General features: G+C 52.7%; 10 protein-coding genes and 2 non-coding genes across 12 annotated transcripts; 4 read left to right on the top strand and 8 right to left on the bottom strand.

The window, feature by feature from the left end:
- Positions 1-452: 452 nt before the first annotated feature.
- J3458_019817 (uncharacterized protein) lies at positions 453-2,429 on the top strand. The gene is made up of 2 exons (XM_007812975.2): positions 453-1,379; positions 1,445-2,429. The coding sequence occupies exons 1-2, from the start codon at positions 924-926 to the stop codon at positions 2,234-2,236; spliced, it is 1,248 nt and encodes a 415-aa protein (XP_007811166.1). The 5' UTR covers positions 453-923; the 3' UTR covers positions 2,237-2,429.
- Positions 2,430-2,630: 201 nt separating this feature from the next.
- Positions 2,631-3,416, bottom strand: J3458_019816 (uncharacterized protein; the record flags this gene model as incomplete). The annotated part of the gene is made up of 3 exons (XM_066121708.1): positions 2,631-3,088; positions 3,162-3,330; positions 3,393-3,416. The coding sequence occupies 3 exons, from the start codon at positions 3,414-3,416 to the stop codon at positions 2,631-2,633; spliced, it is 651 nt and encodes a 216-aa protein (XP_065973325.1).
- RPC11_1 (RNA polymerase III C11 subunit) lies at positions 3,284-4,361 on the top strand. Its single transcript, XM_066121707.1, has 2 exons — positions 3,284-3,836; positions 3,915-4,361. The coding sequence occupies exons 1-2, from the start codon at positions 3,827-3,829 to the stop codon at positions 4,235-4,237; spliced, it is 333 nt and encodes a 110-aa protein (XP_065973324.1). The 5' UTR covers positions 3,284-3,826; the 3' UTR covers positions 4,238-4,361.
- A 131-nt stretch (positions 4,362-4,492) lies between these two features.
- On the bottom strand, positions 4,493-4,942 carry SOH1_1 (suppressor of hpr1; the record flags this gene model as incomplete). The annotated part of the gene is made up of 2 exons (XM_007812977.2): positions 4,493-4,762; positions 4,835-4,942. 2 exons carry the CDS (start codon positions 4,940-4,942, stop codon positions 4,493-4,495), a joined length of 378 nt encoding a protein of 125 aa, XP_007811168.1.
- Positions 4,943-5,095: 153 nt separating this feature from the next.
- On the top strand, positions 5,096-7,307 carry J3458_019813 (uncharacterized protein). The gene has a single exon (XM_007812978.2). The coding sequence runs from the start codon at positions 5,342-5,344 to the stop codon at positions 6,383-6,385; it is 1,044 nt and encodes a 347-aa protein (XP_007811169.2). The 5' UTR covers positions 5,096-5,341; the 3' UTR covers positions 6,386-7,307.
- Positions 6,665-7,351, bottom strand: J3458_019812 (uncharacterized protein; the record flags this gene model as incomplete). The annotated part of the gene is made up of 2 exons (XM_007812979.1): positions 6,665-7,201; positions 7,274-7,351. The coding sequence occupies 2 exons, from the start codon at positions 7,349-7,351 to the stop codon at positions 6,665-6,667; spliced, it is 615 nt and encodes a 204-aa protein (XP_007811170.1).
- Positions 7,352-9,217: 1,866 nt separating this feature from the next.
- GPI2_1 (glycosylphosphatidylinositol anchor biosynthesis) lies at positions 9,218-12,894 on the bottom strand. The gene is made up of 2 exons (XM_066121706.1): positions 12,245-12,894; positions 9,218-12,130 (listed from the first exon to the last, which is right to left on the bottom strand). The coding sequence occupies exons 1-2, from the start codon at positions 12,483-12,485 to the stop codon at positions 10,896-10,898; spliced, it is 1,476 nt and encodes a 491-aa protein (XP_065973323.1). The 5' UTR covers positions 12,486-12,894; the 3' UTR covers positions 9,218-10,895.
- Positions 12,895-13,623: 729 nt separating this feature from the next.
- Positions 13,624-13,721, bottom strand: J3458_019810. Its single transcript has one exon. It is a non-coding gene; the product is annotated as a tRNA-Ala (tRNA).
- A 1,024-nt stretch (positions 13,722-14,745) lies between these two features.
- J3458_019809 (uncharacterized protein) lies at positions 14,746-16,697 on the bottom strand. The gene is made up of 2 exons (XM_066121705.1): positions 15,226-16,697; positions 14,746-15,170 (listed from the first exon to the last, which is right to left on the bottom strand). The coding sequence occupies exons 1-2, from the start codon at positions 16,572-16,574 to the stop codon at positions 14,888-14,890; spliced, it is 1,632 nt and encodes a 543-aa protein (XP_065973322.1). The 5' UTR covers positions 16,575-16,697; the 3' UTR covers positions 14,746-14,887.
- A 432-nt stretch (positions 16,698-17,129) lies between these two features.
- J3458_019808 (uncharacterized protein) lies at positions 17,130-17,879 on the bottom strand (the record flags this gene model as incomplete). Its single annotated transcript, XM_066121704.1, has 1 exon — positions 17,130-17,879. The coding sequence occupies one exon, from the start codon at positions 17,877-17,879 to the stop codon at positions 17,130-17,132; it is 750 nt and encodes a 249-aa protein (XP_065973321.1).
- Positions 17,880-18,116: 237 nt separating this feature from the next.
- J3458_019807 (uncharacterized protein) lies at positions 18,117-18,398 on the bottom strand (the record flags this gene model as incomplete). The annotated part of the gene is made up of 1 exon (XM_066121703.1): positions 18,117-18,398. The coding sequence occupies one exon, from the start codon at positions 18,396-18,398 to the stop codon at positions 18,117-18,119; it is 282 nt and encodes a 93-aa protein (XP_065973320.1).
- Positions 18,399-20,350: 1,952 nt separating this feature from the next.
- On the top strand, positions 20,351-20,443 carry J3458_019806. Its single transcript has one exon. It is a non-coding gene; the product is annotated as a tRNA-Ala (tRNA).
- Positions 20,444-21,131: the final 688 nt, after the last annotated feature.

Genomic DNA, 21,131 nt, shown 5'->3' with positions numbered 1-21,131 from the left:
TAATCTCACATCTTTAATTGGTTTACATCCTTGGTCGTTACCAAAATGGCACCTGCGCACACTCAAAGGGAGTGGATCGATGGATTGTCACGATGGACGGATGCAACATTGAACCTTGTGGGCGCATGGTGAAGGTGGGGCAGCACGTTCCTGGTCCCTGTCGCGACTGCCAACTTTAGAAACGGGAACATGACAGCCAGTCCTTCCTGCGTCATACCTTCACTCTCAGATGGCCATGGATCCGTTCTTGGCCAGCGAGGCAAACGAACAACGCTTCTTCACCCTTTCATTTCTCAAGCAGCTTCTCCTTTGCCAATCCTGCTGGACAGGCCACCTGTGATCTTTTTAGGCGTTCCCATTTCCAGAATTACGCTTGTATTATTTATTATATTCGTTGCTCCACTTCGCACCTCCTGGTCCAGTTTATATTTATTGTCTGCTTCCTCCGGACTGGCGCCTCCTTCATACCTCTGAACTACGCAGCATTGCCTTAAACTCAGCGCACACGTGCTGCAGTCTTCTTTCAATTTTTCCCTTCACACATCCAATCCTGCATTGCTTCTTCTTGAGACCTGGTGGCTCGCGATATTAGGCAGGGGTGAACCTAGTTTGATAGGGTTGGCGCATGAACTATTCGGCGATTGGGGGAGAATCGCTTCGCCAACTCTCAACGGCGGCTTCTGACGTTACAAGCCAGTTTCAGCTTCTCAAATCGCCATTCGAACATATATTTTCTAACAAAATTTAACGCTTCAAGGACGAAACGAGATGAGAATTTCTATTTTTCAGTAACGCGGAGTACTTTTGTCTTGGACTTCACAACTGTCACCCCTGCCACCTTCTTGCTCTAACGACGACAACAACAACAGCAGGAGGCTGATAACACCAAGACGAGGCTCCCTCCGCCAACAAAAAAGGGAGCAATGGTGATGTCACCACGTTCTGCAGCTGCAACACCTCGATATCAATCTTCCATGAGTCGACTGCTGCTCATCTTCGTTACCTTTGGATCCCTCGTTCCAGCAGCCCACTTGGGAATACCAGCTCACCACAGAAAGGGACACTGGCAGGCAGAGTTCTTTCGCCATACAAAACGGAGCATCCCCGCAAAGAGAGGTCCTCCAGAAGACTGGGAGGGTAAAGTACCACTTGTTGTGACCAACAAATGCGAAACGACAATCTGGCCTGGCATTGCCACCCAATCTGGTACTGGGCCCGGAACTGGGGGGTTCGAATTGGCGCCTGGAAAGAACAAGACGTTATGGGTTGCACCAGATTGGCAGGGCCGAGTTTGGGGAAGGACGAATTGTACAGTCAATGGTGAGTCGTGCGCTTGCAAGACAGGGGACTGTTTTTCTAAGCTTGACTGCGAGTTTAGCGTAAGTTTGCTTCATCCATATCAGCCCCTGGTCCTGTTCTGTGTCGACGTTAACATTGCCTTCAGGGAGCAACTCCTGCGACACTTGCAGAGTTCAACCTGGCCGGAGGAGTGACTGGGATGCAAACCTTTTACGACATATCTTTAGTTGATGGCTACAACCTCCCTATGGGAATCAACTACATCCCTGCCAAGAATACCACATACATCCCTCCAAATCTAACAAACTGCGCGTGCATTGCCACGGCAGGGTGGCTCTTCAGCCAAGCCAAGACAGGCACGGCTTACACCAACTCTACATTCCCGGTTCCGTGGGAACCAGATGAAACGAATCAAAGCGTTGAAAACTGGTGTCCGTGGCCCAATCTCGCCTTTCCTCCCACTAAGCCTGGAGACGGTGTATACCCGTATCCCGACGACAACATTCAACGGCCAGCATTTGCACCTTGCAACAGTGCCTGTGCGGCAAGTGGCTCGGATAAAGATTGCTGTGTCGGAAGGTATCACGACCCAAATATCTGCAAGCCATCGAGCTACAGTAAAGCAGTCAAGGCGGTGTGTCCCGACGCATACAGCTTTGCCTTTGACGACCAAAAGTCGACGTTTATCATTCCCAAGGGAGGTGGCTGGGAGGTGGTCATGTGTCCATCTGGTCGATCGACTAATATTTTACGGCAGTTGGGCAAAGAGTTATCTGAGTTGGCAAGTGGCGGCAGCCTGTCAAGACGGTCTATAAGGATGCTTCGGAACGTCACGTATATCGAAGCTGACAAGGGAGCAGCTGGCGGGCTGATACCATCGAACGGACTGACGGTCTCTTTGCTTGCCTCACTCATTGCTTTTCTGGTAATGGTGTGAGGAGATGTTGGGTTGTGTTGTTCTTGTCAATTGTAGCCACTGCGCCCCACCACCTGGGTAGGATAGTGATGGAGAACCGTTATGAAATAGTCGTGAGGCACAAGGAGGAATAAAGACTTGCAAGATGGATCAGATCCTAGAAACATATACCCTACTGTTTCAGTTTACACGATTAGGCCTAGTAGTCAATGCTGTGCTTTTGGTAGTAATGCGTCTACTTGCTGCCAAGTGAGCTGGTCTAGCGCTTAATTTGTGATTGCTGATAGTAAACACTCGTATATTCATAGCATGCTGTACGTCCCAAGCTCGGAAAAGGGAAAAAAAAAAAAAAGGCAACGCCGCCAATCAAAGCAGAATCTAGACATGCCCAGGAAACCGACCGCTCTCGACAGAATCATTTCCGCTTTTCCCTTCTCCTCCGCTCCCACTCGGCCCTTTCCTCCTCGTCACTGCCGCTGAACTCGGCATCATCGTCATCATCACCATCGCTCTGCTGCCCCACAGCCGCCACACGATCAATACTATTCCCCTTGCTGTGCGCGGCGCCCGCGTCGACGGTGATGAAGTCGCCCGCGTTCTGGTTCGTATACTCGTGCTGCTGTATGAGCTGGCGCAGCTCGACGTTGCGCGGGTCGACGAGCTGCAGGGCCGTCAGGCCGCCCTTGTTCCTGACGCGCGGGTTCGAGCCCGCCTCGAGCATCATCTCGACGAGGGCCTTGCCAAAGGCCCGCTGGGCGGGGGGCTCGGCGTTGAGCCAGCGGATGGCGGTGTGCAGCGGCGTGTCGCCCTCGAGGCGGTTGATGGGGTCGCATTCGAACGAGGGCTGGTCGAGGAGGAGGTCGATGATTTCGTCTGCCCTCAGCCGTGTCAGTCTGGCGTCTGTTTGCCCGCCGTGGGGGGGGAGCGGGGGAAAGGGGAGGCGCACAGTTGCCGTGGGACGCGGCCTCGTGGTAGAGGTGGTTGCCCATTACGGTGGTGGTGTTGTTGAGGAGGGCGGTGATTTCGGCGTCGGGCTTGTCGTGGAGGACCTCGAGGAGGAGGTCGGTGTTGTTGCGGCGGCAGGCTTCGATGAGGAGCTCTTTGATCGAGGCGCCCTGGCTTTTTTGTTAGACTGGGGGGGGAGGGTTTGGATGTGGGGTTTTGTTGGCTCTTTTACCTCGTGTTCTTCGTCGGCGGCCATGGTGGTGGTTGTGCTGGTGGGAGATGGGCTTTGGGGGATCTTATGGGCGGTTGGTGAGGAAGATGTGCCTTTAAGTGATGATGTGGTTTTGTCTCTCCGTCGTTGGTTCAGTTTGGAGGGGCATTTGCGGTGGGGGGGTCACCCCAGCCGTCAGGTGGATGGTTCTGCCTTGGTTGGCTGACAGCTTTGGAACCCCACTGCTGAATTTGGATTGCCTTTGAACTACCAACATTGGACTTTTTTTATTAAAAAAAAAATCCCTGGGCGACAATCAATCCTTCTCCTGCGACAAACTTTATGCGCACGCAAAGCCTTGGCATACGATAGATTTAATTGCCGGTGTCTCTTCGCAAGGTAGCTACTGCTACTGTGATAGTTTATACGGCCAACGGAGTCCTAAATAGCCCACCATGCTGCTCTGTACGTTTTCCCACCTTAGGTACCCCGATTTTGACGGACCAGGACGAGGATTCCCCAAGGGTGCTAATCGTTAAATAGTCTGCCCGCAATGCGCCAACATCCTCACCGTGTCCCTGACAAGCCAGCGCACCAACCGCCTCGAGTGCCGCACCTGTCCGTTTGAGCACACCATCACCGAGCCCGTCTTCTCGCGCCGCGTGTTTGAGCGTAAGGAAAAGGAGGATGTCTTTGGCGGGCCGGGCGCGTGGGATAATGCGCAAAAGGGCCGGGCGCAGTGCCCTGCCGAGGGGTGCGACGGCGACGAGGCCGCGTTTTTCCAGGTGCAGATTCGAAGTGCGGATGAACCCATGACCAGCTTCTTCAAGTGCATGACTTGTGGGAATCGGTGGAGAGAGAATTAACGGGTATTTTTCTTCTTTCTCTTTTGGACGTTGCCCCGTGTGTATGTGGAATTTTGTGGTTGGGGGAATTGGGGGGTTTGTATTTGGCGTTTTGAGACTTCTAGAGCCTGGGAGCGAACTTTGGTGCGTGCTCTTTTTTTTTTTTTTTTGGTGGCTGGGTAGGGCATTCTCCATTCTGATCTGATATTCGTGTTCTGAAATTCTTGTCCACATGCTCGTGGATGACTTGGTAGACCGTAACGCGGTTGACGTAAATCACTCCCGGTGCCACTGCACAGAAGCCTTCATCTCGTCCTCTGCCAACTTCTGCACCAGGTCGGGGCTCATGATATCCTGTCGAAACCGCTCTTCCTGGAGGAGCTCGAGGTGCTTGAGCGTCGGGCCCGGGTACGTCAGGTATTTGAGATATGGCGGCTTCGTCCAGTACTGCAGGTAGGCGAGGTAGGCGACAAAGGCCGGCTGCGTGAGGAGTTTCTGAGAGGCGAGGTGATTGAGGTAGAAGGGATTTGCGAGGGACTGGACAAACTGTGGACGTGTCAGGCTTCAAGATTCTACGCAGGGATTTCGCAGAGGAGGAGAGGAGAGGGCTGCTTGTACCTCTAGTTCAATCTCGAAGCGCGAGTAGCCGCCGTACATGGGCTCGTCGGTGGGCGGCGCAGGAGGGGAAGTGTCCATAGGAACGTCTTTTGAAGCGTCGGTTGCCATTGTTGCGAGAGACGGGGAAGCTGCGTCGGTTGTGGCCGTGGTTGGCGTCGAGGCGATGGAGCAAAGACGAGTATAGGGAAATGCGAATTGGATCGGGGAGAGAGATGGCACCGGCTTGGCCCCACATGTTCAACTACATCTCACTCAAGGCACATCTCAGTCCTCCAGCGTGTTCTTCAAGACATGACATATAATGGAATATCTGCCCCATCCGCCCCGAGTATCTTATACGTCTGACATCTTCCAGCCCTCTAATACTCTTTTCGCACCTAAACAGGACAAGACTTTACGCCAGGCAGCCAACAACATGCCCACCGCAGCCCAGCTCACACCTTCATGATATAAAACCAAACCACCAACAAATACAACCCAAAGAAACACCACCAACTTGACCTCGCAATGTCGAGAATCAAAACCCGCATCCTCGTCATATCAGATACCCACGCAACACGGCCTCACCCACCGCCAGCCCCCAACGAATTCGAAATCGCCGACCTCGTCCGCGTCACCACCGGCTACAGAGACCCCCTACCGCCCGCCGACCTCGTCCTGCACTGCGGCGACCTCACAAAGCGCAGCTCCATTCCCGAGTATGAGACCACCTTCTCCATGCTGCGGTCTCTAAACGCACCTCTGAAGCTGGTCATTGCCGGAAACCACGACCTCTTACTAGACCCCACGTACGACTCGGATCCAGAGGTTGAGCAAGAGTCACGGGCCGTTCAGGACATTGTGCAGGACGCTCAAAGGGACGGCGTCCTGTATTTGACAGAGGGCACGTACGAATTCGCCCTGGAAAACGGCGCCCTGATCAGAGTATACGCAAGTCAGTACACACCCACCTATGGCGGGTGGGCATTCCAGTACCCCGACCACCATGACTTTGCTCTTCCGCCCGGCATAGACGTGGCCATGACCCATGGTCCACCGTACGGCGTGTTGGACGAGGCGGGCATATCCAAGAGATTGGGCCAGCCGCATCACGCGGGATGTGAGTATCTCTTCAAGGCGGTTGCGAATGCAAGGCCGCGCATTCATTGCTTTGGCCATATACACGAGGGGTGGGGGGCTTATCGGGGTACATGGCTCGGTAGAGACGAGCCGGGGTTCTCAGTGCCTCGGCCGACCAAAGAATGTGTTATGGACGAGGCTATGTCGGGTCCGATTCAGACATTAGACGGGTTGCGACCAATGTTTGCCGCCGACACAGAAGGGAGATCTCCAGAGGCAAGACAGAAGTTGGCACACCTCAGCAATCAACGCGGGTACCATATTGACTTGACAGAACAACATACACGTGTTGATCCAGGGAAGCAAACCTTGTTTTTCAACGCATCAATCATGGACATGAGATATCGACCGTCACAATTACCGTGGATAATCGACATGGATCTACCAAACGCCGAGAACAAACAAACTTCTATTCACTCTACCTCGCGATGAGAACGCCTTGAACGCAACCATCTCTCACGTCACAATGAGGTCAACATTTGCGCTTCACACCATATAGACGGTAGTAATTGGGTTCATAAATTAGACGTGATATTAATTAGTTGTCCAGAAGTATTGGACTACATTCTGAATATAAAAGACACCGTGTACCCTTTTTCGCATTCCTTCTGCTAATGTGTCCCGTATTATTCATGTATCATTCGGAATAACAGCCCTTAGACTAGCCTCATCGACAAGACATGGGCTCTAACATTTCTAAAATGCAATTGCTTACAGAGCCAAAGCGGCAGCAAGGACGGCAGCCAGAGCGCCGACAACGGGACCAGCAGCAGCAGCACCAGTGGTAGTAGGGACAGTGCCAGAGCCGGACCTGGTGGCACTGCCAGAACCACCCTGGGAAGAGGTAGGAGCCTTGGTGGTGCCAGTAGCTCCGCTGGTTGAGGTAGCGGTCTGGTTCTTGCTCTGAGTAGGCACACCACCGGTGCCAGTGGACAGGGTAGAGACGACAGGAGCAGAAGAGCCTGTGGCAGAAGCAGAGCCAGAGTGCGACTCAGTAGCTGAGCCGGTGGCAGTGGCAGAGGCAGATCCCGAGGCAGAGCCAGAACCAGAAGCAAGGGCCTTGCACTCCTCAGCGGCGACGGACTGAGCCTTGATGAGAGCGCTGGTGTCGCACTTGTTCTGGGTAGCACACTGGGTAACGGGGGCGAGAAGCTTGGCCTGTGTCTCGGGCTTGCAGGCGCAGGCAGCGATCTCAGCTTCGGTGCCAGTGCAGCCAACCTGGGGGAAGGCCTTCTCGATGCAGGAGCGCTGTAGAAGTACATGGTCAGTCCATTGAACCATTTCTCGCCAGGTGGGACAATCATTCGAGGGTCAACATACAACGCAGCCGTCGACGCCGCTGAGGTTCTGGGCGGCGGCGAAGCCAGCAACAGCGAGGGTAACGAAAGTAGCCTTCATTGTGAACGAGGGTGATTTGCGGTAGAGTACGTAGACGACGAGTCGGGTATGTACAAGAATTGACAGCTGAGGCGTTGCTTGGAGACGATTATAGCACGAGAGGATGGAGGAGAAGAGAGAGCAGGGCTGCGTCGTGAAGGGAGGGTTGGCCAAGGGGCCTTTTAAACAGAGGTGGCAAGAGCTGTTCGCGAGTCTCGAGCGTCGAGCACCAGGATGAGCACACTAGCAGTTCACTCGAGGACGGAAGATGTAATTTGGGATGGGCCACAGGTACTGGACCAGGCGGCAGCACATGCCCCGGCCGTACCCGTGCTGGCAGGCGAGTGAGAAAAGATACGAGATCAGCAGGAAGTCCAGAGTGTCTGGGTACCTTGAGCCATACCCCTGCCCGGGGGTCTGGCAAGGTTTTTTTGCTTTGATTTCGTCGTCGGCCAGACAATCATTGCTCCAGGATCGAGAGTCCACAGCCTCCGCATCCTCCTCCTCCATCTTTCTTCCCTCCCTCCAAGCTACCAGCTAGTTGCTCCACTTGAGCATGTTCCATCACGCTGCCAACTTGCCAGCTTGCATCCAGATGGACACGCAGAGAGCCCCAGAGATGATACATGGGGGCCTGGGTTCGGCCACTCACCAGTCGAAATTGGCTGATGGCCCCGAGGCATCGCAAAGCAATACTATCCCAATCCGTGGCTCCAGCCGTGGCGTCTGGGCCCCTGAGCCTTGCCTCATTATCCCAAGGGTGAGTGAAGTATTTCATCTCGACTGTTCCTCGGGGGTACACGGTTATGCCTGGTCAACGGGCGCCCAAAAAAGTAAAGAAGAGAAAAAAAGAGTTTCCAGGCTGGTACGGACCACTCGGGGAGGAAAGCTTGTGCCAAAAACTGAGGGGGGCTGGCGACGATCCGACGCGAAAACAGGGACATACTTTGGGCTAGCATCGTTCTAGTTACCGCGATGGTGAACCCCGTAATCAAGGGCCGCTTCCCTTGAGCCAACTTTAGAAGCAGTCTCCAGTATTTTCTGCATGTACAGCCACAGCTTAAACACCCGGCCAAGGGGGAAGAGAAGCTTCTCGCCACGCAATCCCCTGGTTTCTTCACGCCGTGTACGGAATCCGCCCCATGAGTCGAGCTTATGAGGGCTCAATGCGAAACTCTGAGGCAATCAACATATTGTCGACAAAGGCGGCCTGGGAACGAAAGCAAGGGTTATCGCAATAAAAAGAACCAGTTCCAAGAGCACCAAAAGTCAATACTAACAGAAACCACGCTATTGTTGGTCGCAGGCCGGCGCCGTCCACTGATCCCACCTTGTCAGACAGTCTCTCCTGGTAGATTGGACTTCGGACAGTTGCATACCTGGCTCAAGTTTCGGGCCACGCGGCATTCATTACCGCCGTCACATTGGCCTACATACGGAGTAATAATACTCTGTGCTCTGTGCTCTCCGTTGGCAGGCACCGGGCTTCGAAGCACGAGGGTGCTGCGACATGACCAGTGGCACGAAGATGACCTCGTTTCCGGCTTTCTTCAGCTCTTCGTTATACTAGCTACATCGATCAATCCCGCACGAAACGTATGCCAATTGCAACCGGAAATACTCCGTACATAACTTACCGTGCACAAAGAAACACATGGTCCTGCAGCACAAGGCGTTTCTGTACGAGTGTACAACAGGGAGGAGCATGGGAAGCCTTGTCCGTGGCCCAACGTAACGGAAACAGCTCAACACGAGAAACGCCAGCCCACCATCATGCAGGTAGTAGCTAGCATCGTTGCGCTGCCCACCGATCGTCGGCAGCGACGTTCCGCCGCACTCCAGACTATATTAGTGCTCCTTACGAGACATGGATGTACAATCCAACCAGGCCCTGCAAGTTTAGCTGGGTTCATGAACGCCTGAGTGGAGCACGGATGGTGGCCGACTGGGAAGATGCAAATGTCATCGCCCAGCCTGAACGAGAAGGATTCGGTTCAAGCATCAGGCTGCTTCATCTGACGCTGACATGATGCTGCTCATGCTCATCGTCAGCCAACCCAACAATCAAGCGAATATCCAAGGTCATCGAGACGGAAATAGAACATGATGCGCTGTACAACCAGCCCACGCGGGTGCGGTGGATCTCGAGCCTTGCTCACCCAGCACAGAAGAAAACAATTTTGTGACGACTCCCTTATAGTTGTTGCTATTCATACTCTGTATACGGAGTAATTTTTCTTCCCTTCAGATCAGCCAAAGGTTATGCAGGGTCAAGGCGAGGCCTCTGTTGTTGCACAGCCTGCTTGCTCGGTCCGTACGTAATACTACATGTCCACCAACCTGCAACATAACGAGCATCAAGACAGGTCATTATCATGTCAATGCCCCTGGTCACTTGTGGCGCCAGCCCAACAGCCAAGTCCCGTCAAATCATCCCAGTTGCCGCGCAGCCGCTAGCGAAAAAAAAAAAAACAAGCCTTTGACTCCCGCTCTAGCTGCAGCATTGGACATGGTCTAAGAAGCTTCCTGGACTCCGCCCTTTGTGTTGCTTGTGTAACAAAGGGCCCCTTGTGGCCTTTGAGGCGACCGAAATCCATTCAGCTCGTCCGCAAACGGACGCCAGAAAAGCGTATTGTTTTCTTTTCGTTCTTGATGGTCTGTTTAATACGGCATGGTTGTGTTGACGCTCGAGTGCTCGATGGCTCAGATGATCATCATCTCCCCTTTCGAGGTTGGACGAAAGCGCCGACTGCATTCCATGCCGGCTAGCCCAATTGAGTCGCAGTGTGTCCAGATTATGCCAGCATGAACGACCTGTTTCTGATCCGGTTATTGATTGACTGTGACTTGCCCAACCAACTACGGATTGGCGTGGAATTGTGCTTTAAGAGGGCGAATCACTCGGGCACCGCAATACGTCAAGGGCGGAAAATATCACGGTCTTTTGACTGCGGTTCGACCGTGTCGATCCTGCCCAATACCTTTGCTGCAACGCCCGACGCCGTCAAACCCAGCTACGGAGCACAGGGCAGTATGTACCCGTTGGCAACTAAGTGGGCTCGTCCACTTAGTTGCCAACGGGTAGTTTAATTTTGAAAAACAGCCCACCGCAACGCATGCAAGTGTCTCAAACCACTATGATTTTTGCATGCATTTCCATTTAAAGCTGCCCGTACATAGAGACTCCGCGTCTGCCACCAAAGGGTCATGCAAAGCATTCATCGTCTTGGGATGCCAGCAGAAGACGGCGTCGGCCCTGTTTCACGTCGAGATTTGCATGCAGCTCCGTGTATACGTGCCACATGTTGGGCAAAGGATAAATTCGATGCGCAGAGTGCTTGCCAGGCATCGTCATTTAATACCCAGAAGTCAGGACACATACATATAGTGTAGTTTGTGAAAAATGCGTGCCTAGTCAGTCGGCTCTACGCTACAAATGACACCAGATAGTATGCTATTCCCTCCTCTCAGAACAGACGGATTAATTATATTGGTGCACAGCAGTATTAGTATTACATACATGATCATTACGGCATCTTTTCTTCTTTTCCCCCCATCATGTGCTTCATCTATCATTCCACCTCGTCCTACTCATAATAATTGGCCGGGCAGGATCCCAGGGGCCCCGAATCTCATTCTTGTACTTTTGCAACCCAATCAGCCACCAACTACACCCACCCGTGGCCAGCGCGGCAATCACAACGGAGAGGATCATGCCGACGATGCCGCTCTTCCACGGCCACCTGCGGCCCTGGACGGCGCCCACAACCATGCCCACGCCCAGCCCGGCGCCCAGGACAAGAACCACCGTCTGAAGGACGTGGTATCGCCAGCTGCGGTGGCGGATGTGCCGTCTGAACACGGGGAACAGCCCAAACACCTCGATGCTGAAGAGGGTCAGGCTAAAGACCTGTCCGGTGGAGGGCAGGCGGCTGGCGAGCACGGTGGACGCCATGAGCGCGGCATTGGTCGACAGCGACGCGGGGAACTTGGCGCCCACGCCGCCCGAGTAGTCAAAGAAGAAGATGTTGATGGCGAGCAGCCAGAAGGAGATGGCCCAGATGCTGTCGCTGCTGGTGGACTCGGTGAGGGATCTGAGGATGGGGCTGAGGCCCAGGAGCGTAGACCAGATGAGCAGCGCCGACTTGATGGTGCCGAGGCGCTGGTGCGTGCGGCTCTCGTCGAGCGGCACGAGGGGCTCGCCGCTGCCGCCGCCGAGGGCCTCGCTGCTCGTCCTGGGCGTCAGGCGCGACGGCGACGCGGACGCGGGCACGGCTGTAGACGGTGCAGACGGCGCCAGGCGGCCGCCGTGCAGATTCGCGGTGGAGCTCGCTGGCGACGGCGCCCCCGAGGGCACGCCGCTCGAGGACGTCGTCGGCGCCGCCGTCGTCGACTCGACTCGCAGCGGGTGCGGCGGCCTGCGGACGCTGCCTGCGCGGTTCCTCCGCCGCACGCTGCCCGCTCGCACGACGGGCGCCGGGGCCGCGTTCCCCTCGGCGGCGGCGGACGCTGCTGCCGCCGCATTGGCCTCGTCCTCCTTGTCCTCCTCCTCGGACACCCAGCGCTCCCAGAGGATCCAGCCGACAAAGGTGGCGAAGCTGCTCCAGCTGACGACCGACACGGGCGACACGCGCTCGTGGTATATGCCCACGAAGCAGACGATGAAGATGGTCACGGAGCAGACGTGTTGGAGGATGACGGTGGAATCGGCGACGAGCGGCCAAAAGTCGTACGGTTTGAGGCGGGGGTTGCGTTGGAGGTTTTCAAGAAACGTTGCTTGGTCGGTGTAATTGTCTGGGACTGCTCCTGTGTTAGTGTTTCTTTTTCTTTTTTTTTTTGCCCTTTCCTTCGCGCTTCTTGGGCAGGAAAGTAGAAGAGTAGAACATGAGGTATCGTATGTGATGCTCAACGTACAGGATTGCTTCACCCACATGAGCTTCTTCCAAGCGCGCTTCCGTCGACGACTGCGGCTCCTCTCGGTGTAGCCGCCCAGTCGCCTCATCTCAGAGGTGCCGTCGCCATCGAAACCGCGTGCCCGTCGCGGCGGCGAGAGGTGTGCGTCTTGCGGGGAGAGATGCGAGCGTCCAAAGACGCTGAAGGTCGCGGCGTGGCTTAGAGCAGGGAACGGCGTCTCATCGTCCGTGGGCGACGGCATCGCTGGGGTATAGGGGCTCCTTGGGGTTCTCGGACACTCAGAGACGGGTGTTTATGAGCTTCGGATGCGCGCATTGGGGTTGTGCCATGGGGGGTTTGCGTTTGTCGGTTGTGAGGTTTTGCATCTGTGGTAGACGTCGACGTTGTCAGTGAACTTGCGGGGCGCTAGTCTCGGCAGTGGGGGATCTGCCTGCCGACAAGCTGGTCAGAGAGAGCTACCCTGAACCTCGTTTTGCGAACTCATGAGCGGAAGTAGGACCCAAGCGTTGGGCAGCAAAGACGAGCAAAAAATAGGTAAACCACACGCACCAAGGTAGCAAAAAATACCACACTCCGTAGGAGTGCTTTGCGAGAAAATTCGTGGACACGGGGGGAGTTGAACCTCGGACCTTTTATAAAGCTCTTTACCCGTCAGCGACTAAGTGGACGAGCCACTTAGTCAGCCACAAAATTCTGGGACGGCCACAAAACTCCGGGACAGACTTTTCTACATTATTTTACGTGAGAATTACATATATTATCAGGTAACTTAATAGGTATAATATTTCTTCATATGATAAATCGCTTCCAACGAGCCTTAAAAAGCTAACCAAGTAAGCTACCCAATTGCTAGCTATCATAGCAATTGATTGCTAAAGGTTGCAGGCCTTGAAGGCCCTGTTAGGCTGTGCGAGGCCCGGCCAAAATCAGGCCTCCAATAATGCGGTTATTTTGCAGCTATCGTCAGATTTTTAGGGGCCCTCATAACCTCACTTAAATGACCTGAATTATCAAGAATTCATTAAAAAAACGTTATTTTATCGGTCGGCATCAATAAAAATCGCTTAATAGGTTCGTTATAACTATCGTAATTAAAATATCAGGTTATTTTATAGCGGCGGGCTTTGGTTATACTGGTAGACATAATTAATTAATAAAGTAGATAATAAAGTGTTAAAATGTTAAGGATCTCATAGAAAATTAGTGAGAGAAAGATCAAAAAAAATCACGTGATTTTGTCTCGAAGTTTTGTGGCCGTCCCAGAATTTTGTGGCTGACTAAGTGGCTCGTCCACTTAGTCGCTGACGGGTAACTTGATAGTTATTAGACGTAAAACGAAAATTATACCCTTAAAAAATATATAATAATAATTAAAAATATGGATACTCAGGGAATCGAACCCTGGACCTCTCGCAAAGCTCGATAACTAAAGAGTGATAGGTGCGAAGCGAGCATCATACCACTTGACGAAGTACCCCTGTTTACTTTTAGGTGAGTTATTTTAAACTATATAGTTCGTCGCTGTATTGAGACGAGGGAGCGGCAGCGGCAACGGCGGCGGCTCCGCCAATTGATGGTCGCACATGATCCGGGAGTCCCTAGTCAAACGGATGTTTTCCGGTAGAAGGTACTCCTTCGTGCCTTCCGCGGCCTTGAATTAGCTTATTATCCCTGCAGATACATGACCGGAGCCTTCGCACACTCTATGGGATAGTTCCTCGCTGTGTTGAGACGAGGGGGCGGCAGCGGCAGCGGCGCCGGCGGTAGCAGCGCTGCTGAGAAAATCAGCGCAGTTCTTACGGCTTCTGTCCTGACTAATGAAACTAGGAACGTTCTCACAGCTTCATACCTAACCACGAGCCTCAGCCATAACATTAACAGCTACAAAGCCTCATATATAATCACAAAAAACAACCAGGGCAATCAGTGATAAATAACCACAGCATTTCACCTGGTGCAAATTAATCTATTCATGAACCTTCATATAACGGTCTAGGTTGCCCTTTCTTGGAGAAAAACACTTGCCACATATCTTACACTCCCAGGGCTTTTTGCCCGTATATGTCATTTCGTGCTGCTTCAGTAAACCTATTGTAGCAAAAGCTTTCTTGCAAGTCCCGCAGACATGCGGCCTTGTACCCGTGTGCGTTTGTTCATGAATGTCCCGGTGAGTCTTCTTAGCAAACGGCTTGCGACACACACTGCAGGCAAAGCGCTCCGAATCAGCACTCTCGTGCGTTTTCTCGTAGTCCTTTAGTAGCTTTTCCGTGGAGAATGACCTATTGCAGACTGAGCAGGCGAAATACTCATCACCTTCAGGCCTTTCCCGGATCCCGTGCCATCGATGGGTTTCCAGGTATGCGGCATCATCATTGTCGTGCTCTGCAACTCTTGAAACCCCCCCCAACGGCACAGTACGCTGAGGCTGAGGACCGCCGTTATGGAGCTAGAGCATTCGCGCACAATTCATGCGACGTGGGACGAAACTCCAGTTGATGATTAATGGGGCGTTAAGAAGCCATAGAATATTTAAGTCTATACTTAAATATACTTGGGTACACTTAGGTATACTTAAGTATATTTAAATCTTTGTATGAAAATAAACTACCAACGAACAAAAAAGTAAACTGACATTAAACTAAACTAAAATGCAAACGTTGCAACACGGCCTGCATTTTGGATTGCAAGCAAAGCCCCCCGCAAAGCGACAGCCCGAATATTCACAACCTCGTTGCCGCGAACTACCTGGAAGTAATCCGTGGCCCTGGGGACGTGAGCGCCGCCCCGAGCGCCGCCACCGCGACCGCCACGACCGCGACCGGCTCTGGCGCCGGCTTGAGCCCCTACGGCCGGTGCTACGACGGGGCCGGTGACGTTGATGTCTCCCACGATGAGGAGATATGACTTTTGCCGAGACAAGGCGACGCTACAGTTCACTGGTTAGAATGCATGTTACGTGGATACATATTTTTTGGACTCACTTGAGGCGTTGCTCGTCGGCCGAAAAACCCGGGCCGGTCTTCTCCGTGGTGCCGAGAATGAGCACCATGATGCTGGCCTCGTGACCCTGGAAGGAGTCGACCGTTGTTGCTGGCTCTACGCCCTGGAGGCTGTCGTAGTTCTGCAACTGTCGGTTGATCGTTGCTACATTGGCCTTGTAGGGGGTGATGATGCCAATATTGGCGGGGTCGACCCTGGGGTCATCGCGATGGGCGCGGACGAACTGGTCGAGCAGCGCGACGGCGATCTGGGCCTGCTGCAGGTTGCTGTGGGAGCCATTCGCATCGACCTTGCATTCTGAGCCAGGGCAATGAACGAAGACCTCGCGCAGCTCGTTCGGGGGCGAAGGCCTCAGCTCAGCGAATTTGGAGCGCACAAAGTTCTCCATAAGCCGTCCAACAGCATGCGCGGGGCTGGCGATATCGCAGCGCGGGTCATAGGCACAAGGCACGTCCGAGTAGAACAGCGTATGGCTGAGCGTGAAGAGACCGCGCGCCATGCGAAGCTGCGTGCGAAGCCTGAAGACAGGCCAGCCAGTGCCCTTGAAAAACCCCAGAGCCGAGATCCCCGCGTCGAGGGCGTGCCGATTCAGGGCATTACCATCATCATCCTTATCTTTGGCGGACATTACTGCTGGCGGAAGCTGCTTCTCATCGCCGGCAAGGAAGAGAGGGATCATGGTATTGCCCCAGACCGAGTAGAGATCCGGCCTTCTGATATTGCCAGCCTCGTCTATAACCACGGCATGGCCCTTTGAGTCCTTCCAACGCTTATAGGGCATTTGGCAGGAGAGGGCTGGCGTGGTGGCGACGGCATCGGCGACATCCAGGAACAGCCGGAGGAAACCCTTGACCTGATTATCGGTGAGAGGTTGGGCCTCGTAATCTTCCCAAGGCTGATCCCCAGCGGCAACACCACGCAGAACAGCCCACTCAGCTCTGTTGTCTATGCGGGCCTGGAGCTGGTAGAGGGCCGTGCTGTCGTCCTGGTGCAATGGCTCCACCGCTTGCGACCGCAGTGTCTTCAGGGCCCAGTATGCCAGCGATAGGTGAAGCTTCCACCGAGAGGCGCCTCTCCAAGCCGATTCCGGGGCAGCTTGATCGCCCAAGTCGGGGTTCTGCAGCAGGCGGAGGAAAGCGGCCATCTCATCGTCCGGCTTATACCCCCGTATAACCAGAAGTCGGCGAAGGCGCTTGGGGTCCACCGATTCCATGCTCCCATTGGCAGTCTCAACAACACGACGACTCGTTTCATACATACGAGAGGCAATGTTGTCAACAGCGACACTGGTGGGCGCGGACACGTAAACAGACTTGAATGTCCGTATCATGCCGTACGCAGCCACGGCAAGGAGAGTTGTCTTGCCGAATCCAGGTCCCTACATGGAAAGATCAGTACTAGTTTCTATCTGGTAAAAGAGGAAACTTACCGCTGTCGCTAGACCCAAGCCCAGAGGACGCGACTCGAGGTATTTGCCGAAGATGTCGCGGTCAACAGGCAGAAGCTGACTCATGAGGGCATTTCTCTCCGGGTCGCTTGTGACGTTGAGCATATTGACAAGTGGGAGAATCGGCATCTTCTCCCCCAACGCAGCGGCTTGTACGCCCTCGGCGAGCTGATCAGGGTTGCCTGCAGCTGGGCGTGCACCGGCAATGTCGACTCCGTAGAAACCTCGACCGCGAACGGCAGCACGAGCCACTTCAAGCCGTTGTTTGACATGAGCAGCTGCCCATATATCGCCCTTCAGACTACGACCGTCTTCCGCAATCTCGACCCCGAATAATTCTGGGTTGGACGGGCGAGAGTCTGGCGCGAACTGGCATACGGCGTCGATTTTGCGAATGTAGTCATCAATGCCCGAGTCGAAGTGCAAAGCAGCGCAGTTCTACTGATCATTGCTTTGTTTCAGCGCCTGCTGGGCCAAATAGCGAGCCTCGAATGTTTGGGGTTCGAAGTCTGGGCCGCGAGCTACCTCACTTGACTTGGGGCGTCGTACGTGCAGAATCAGCTCGAAATCCTCCACGACATGGTTCGCCAAAGCATCGACACTCTCTGGGTTGTCGACAATTCGAGCCACCCAGTTCGCAATGGGGTCTCCCTTCAAGTTTTCTTCATCGAAGATATGGAGCTCGAGTGTCCCTTGCTTGGCGAGGCGACGCCAGGCAGCCTCAAACCGGGTCCGGAATTCAGGCTCTAGTGGCACCAAAACGTAGTACTGGTGACTCGGTACCACATTTCCAATTCCAATGAAGTAAACCCTCATACGGAACTGGGAGTAGATTTCCTGGGCAGCCCTGTCGACCCAAATAATGTCCTGGGCGAGCGACTGCGCAAGGACAGCAAGGTGACTGTTATCGCTGTCGAAACTGCGCGCAGGAATGAATTGGCGACCCTTGTTGGCGTCAGCCAAGAGATGATACCTCTCCTCATCCCAATAATGCTCAGTACCCCAAGGATACTGGAATCGGGGAGGCAATCTGGTGACGTCCCAATCAACGCGGAAGGGTTGCTCAGGCCTGTAGACGACAAAGGTGTATCTGCCAGACTTGAGAATATCCAACAGCGTCTTGCCCTCGAAGACAGCCCCGTTACGCATCCAGCTCTCGCAAGGATGGCCGGGATTGGCGAAAGGCATGCCAATACCCTCAATCCGAATGGCGTCAGGGTCTCCCACAGTAACATTAAGCTGGCAGACCTTGCGGGGCTGGAGGGAGGGAGGGAAAGCCCTCAGCAACACACCATCGACAGGCGTGATCTCCGACAAAGTGGATTCCCGAGGAAACTTGACGGTAATGTATATCGAATCCGTCGTCGTCAAACGACCCTTGGCCTCATTGACTAAGAATGTTAGTACTATATGTAAACGCGATAGTCAGACGATAAAAATAGAATACGTACAGGAGTGCCACTTCCCAAGACCCAATCCTTCGGCATCAGCCGAGAGCGGGACTTGAATGGAGAACCCGTACCAGTTCTCTACCTCGGTCTTTGGTATGAACATGACGAAGCACTCGATGTCGGTACTGAGGCCCAACTTTTGGCCACCAATAAATTGTCTGGCGCTTAGCTCACCAACAACAATGGCGCACGCGTTGCGAGCTAATCTAGGGGCAAGTGGCGGGTTGGCTGCAACTGGCTTGTTTGGTTGAGACATTGTGACTGATTCTGATGGATATGGTTAATCTTCATGTAACGCAGTAGCTCTAGGTAAACCAGTCACAACATACCTCTAGTATAGTATGAGACAGAATGCGAAAGAGGGTCAGAAGCTCCCTAGGTGGGTAACGTTGCCGGACTTGATTCGTTATCTGATCAGACAGAGTCCCACGAATTCGTTGTAAGAATAGACACATACCTAGACGTCGAGAAGGTGGTGGAAGGTCGATAGAGGCCCCCAGATGGGTGACCTTGTCAGCGAGACAAGGCGAAAACTAGTCAGGGCGACCTTGACAACGTCGAGGAAGTGTTCGCGCTATATCAAAGAGTAAGTCAAAGCTTACAGAGACATCTGAACGCAGGCTAACAGCAAATCTTACCGACGCGGATGAAAAGTTTGGGTTTGGAATTCTGACTTGACTGGGGCGAAAGGGAAAAAGGGAAAAAAAAAAAGGCGGAAGCATAAAATAACAACGGACGTGTGAGCGACCCACTATTAGGTTGTTCGTCTACGGGGAGCCAGAGTTTACTGAGAAGATAATTGGTCATCATCAATTCGCAGCTGGCAACGTCTGTTTTATTCATGAAGTGGAGCGGCTATGTATGTCCAACATGGGAGTTGGAGAATGATCTGGCGTGCTATTGTTCTGGTATAATTGATTACTGTAAAAACTTATTATTGGAAGCAAGGTTTCTACAGAATTCTATATATGTGTACAGGTTTTTGGCCAGTGTCACACGGTTAGGCTTAGCTTCGGCCATGTTAGTTACACGATAGGATCACGGGAACTATAGAGACCCTAGGCACGGACCGTTCCTTTCATGTATATAAGATGGTTTCTCCTCGCCCTCAAGGCTTAAGGGAACCAAGGACCTTTGACACCATTCGAGATTATCTCTAAATTGAAGCATTGTGCCTCCAAGCCCTCGTATCACGAGCCCTTGCTACACTGAGAGTCTGAGACACAGCGCCATGAACAATACCTATTCATGGCTGATAGTCTAACCCCTTGAATACAATTTTCTGCGGCGGGTTCAATGCAGCGGTTCTTAGAGTATCTCGGATGTGCTCGTTTGCGGACACTAACATTTTGAATGAGTTATAATCTAGCTATCAAGGTGCATGGGAACACTATTGTGACAAGGGCAGGGTGACTGGGCTTGGAACGTAAGGTTCAATTCAAACTTAATAATCGACTTGAAGGTATCAAAGGTCCTTGGTTCTCTAAGAGGCCTTAAGGCACCAAAGGTCTTTATATCTACAAGAAGTCGGTGAGCTCTAGCAGCCTGAGGCAGCCCTCGCCAAGGTCCGACTCCGGGCTCTCGTGATACCTTTCTTTGTTGTTGTGTAACCTTCGATATCCGATACCTTTATCCAGGCCTTGGCCGTGTGACAACTACCAAGAAAGAGGACACGCCTGTCTTCATGCGTCTCCGCTTCAAAACAGCTATCATCTGCGTTGTTGTGAAATGTGTTTTGTATATCTGGCGTTCCGGAACATATATGAGCTCTTTTATGCTCTCCGATGGTACTACTTCCAGCCGCCTTTCGTTCGTACATGAATATTCGAAGCTTCTGAGAATCTTCTTGAGCTGCGATACAGCAACTCAGTGGAGATACGTACATAATTTCCTGAATCACCACGCAGAGCTTTATTAAAATACCCCATAATGCATGGCAGCAACTCTTACTGTTTAGTATTGAGCTAGCAAAGAATGGGGACCACTTACCAGTATCTAAAACTTCCTATACTATATGAACTCGCCATGCGCTTAGCTTACAAATATAATAAGGGTGAACTCATTTTTGAAGATATAGCAATAATGTAATAATGCGATAATTCCGAAGCCAGTGGCCACTATAAATCTGTGTTAGAATTCCCGGAGGGAAATCTAAGAACTCTGAGATCCGAAAAATAAAGCAAAGCGCTCTACCATATCGCTAACACCGGGTGTCAAGTGGCATGATGCTCGCTTCGCACCTATAACTCTTTAGTTGTCGAGCTTTGCGAGAGGTCCAGGGTTCGATTCCCTGAGTATCCATCTTTCCTAGCTATCAGCTATCATACTCCCTGTCAAAGCCCATTAAGCTGGGAGAAGTCTAATTTTTTTTGAGCTTTATAAAAGCTCTAGGAAAGAGAATAAGTACACCTCTTAACTTTACTTCTTTTATAAGAGTTCTAATTACACTACTCCACGTAAAAGGCTATCTTATAATACTTTATCAACGCGCGCTAGGCTTACACATAGCCGCGGTTTATAGGATTAGGGCCAAAAAGGTTCAACAAGGTCAAATGTAACAGCTTCAACAGGCCCAAATCAATCAGTGGCAGCAGCCTTGCTTACACCCATGGCAAGGGCTCACGTTGGCATCGGACCTAGCTATAAATCACGACGCTCGATACACTCGGTAAATCCCACCTCGGTGGCCCAAAAGTCCATGATGGCCGAGCAATCCAATAGTTTCACACAACTCCATCGATAACCGCCAACCGCTAAACAGCCAGCCAGCCACTAGGCCCCGAGCTAATGAGCTGGGCTTGTGGAAATGTCAACACGTGGGCTCCGGGTTGGCCTCCCACTGGCCCGCCTATTAGTATGTCACTGCTTTGAGAGGCCAATTTTACTAGTTGAGTAACTAACGTATTATTGCGGGCTTTTTTGCACAGTCAGCGGTTGGTTCGGGTAGGCGTTTTTTCCATTTGGGAATTCGAGGCGGGAAGTTTGCAAC

This window comes from Metarhizium acridum (assembly GCF_019434415.1).
Source record: "Metarhizium acridum strain ARSEF 324 chromosome Unknown scaffold_568, whole genome shotgun sequence".
NCBI lineage: Eukaryota > Fungi > Ascomycota > Sordariomycetes > Hypocreales > Clavicipitaceae > Metarhizium > Metarhizium acridum.
This window is presented reverse-complemented; position numbering and strand designations above follow the sequence as displayed.

Excerpts from the sequence above, each read along its gene's own strand:
- J3458_019809 (XM_066121705.1), bottom strand. The coding sequence starts at position 16,574 with ATGATACGGACATTCAAGTCTGTTTACGTGTCCGCGCCCACCAGTGTC. Across the intron at positions 15,171-15,225 it reads GCCGACGAGCAACGCCTCAA|CGTCGCCTTGTCTCGGCAAA; the intron begins GTGAGTCCAAAA and ends AGTGAACTGTAG.
- J3458_019817 (XM_007812975.2), top strand. The coding sequence starts at position 924 with ATGGTGATGTCACCACGTTCTGCAGCTGCAACACCTCGATATCAATCT. Across the intron at positions 1,380-1,444 it reads AGCTTGACTGCGAGTTTAGC|GGAGCAACTCCTGCGACACT; the intron begins GTAAGTTTGCTT and ends CATTGCCTTCAG.
- GPI2_1 (XM_066121706.1), bottom strand. The coding sequence starts at position 12,485 with ATGCCGTCGCCCACGGACGATGAGACGCCGTTCCCTGCTCTAAGCCAC. Across the intron at positions 12,131-12,244 it reads CATGTGGGTGAAGCAATCCT|TCCCAGACAATTACACCGAC; the intron begins GTACGTTGAGCA and ends ACACAGGAGCAG.
- J3458_019813 (XM_007812978.2), top strand. The coding sequence starts at position 5,342 with ATGTCGAGAATCAAAACCCGCATCCTCGTCATATCAGATACCCACGCA.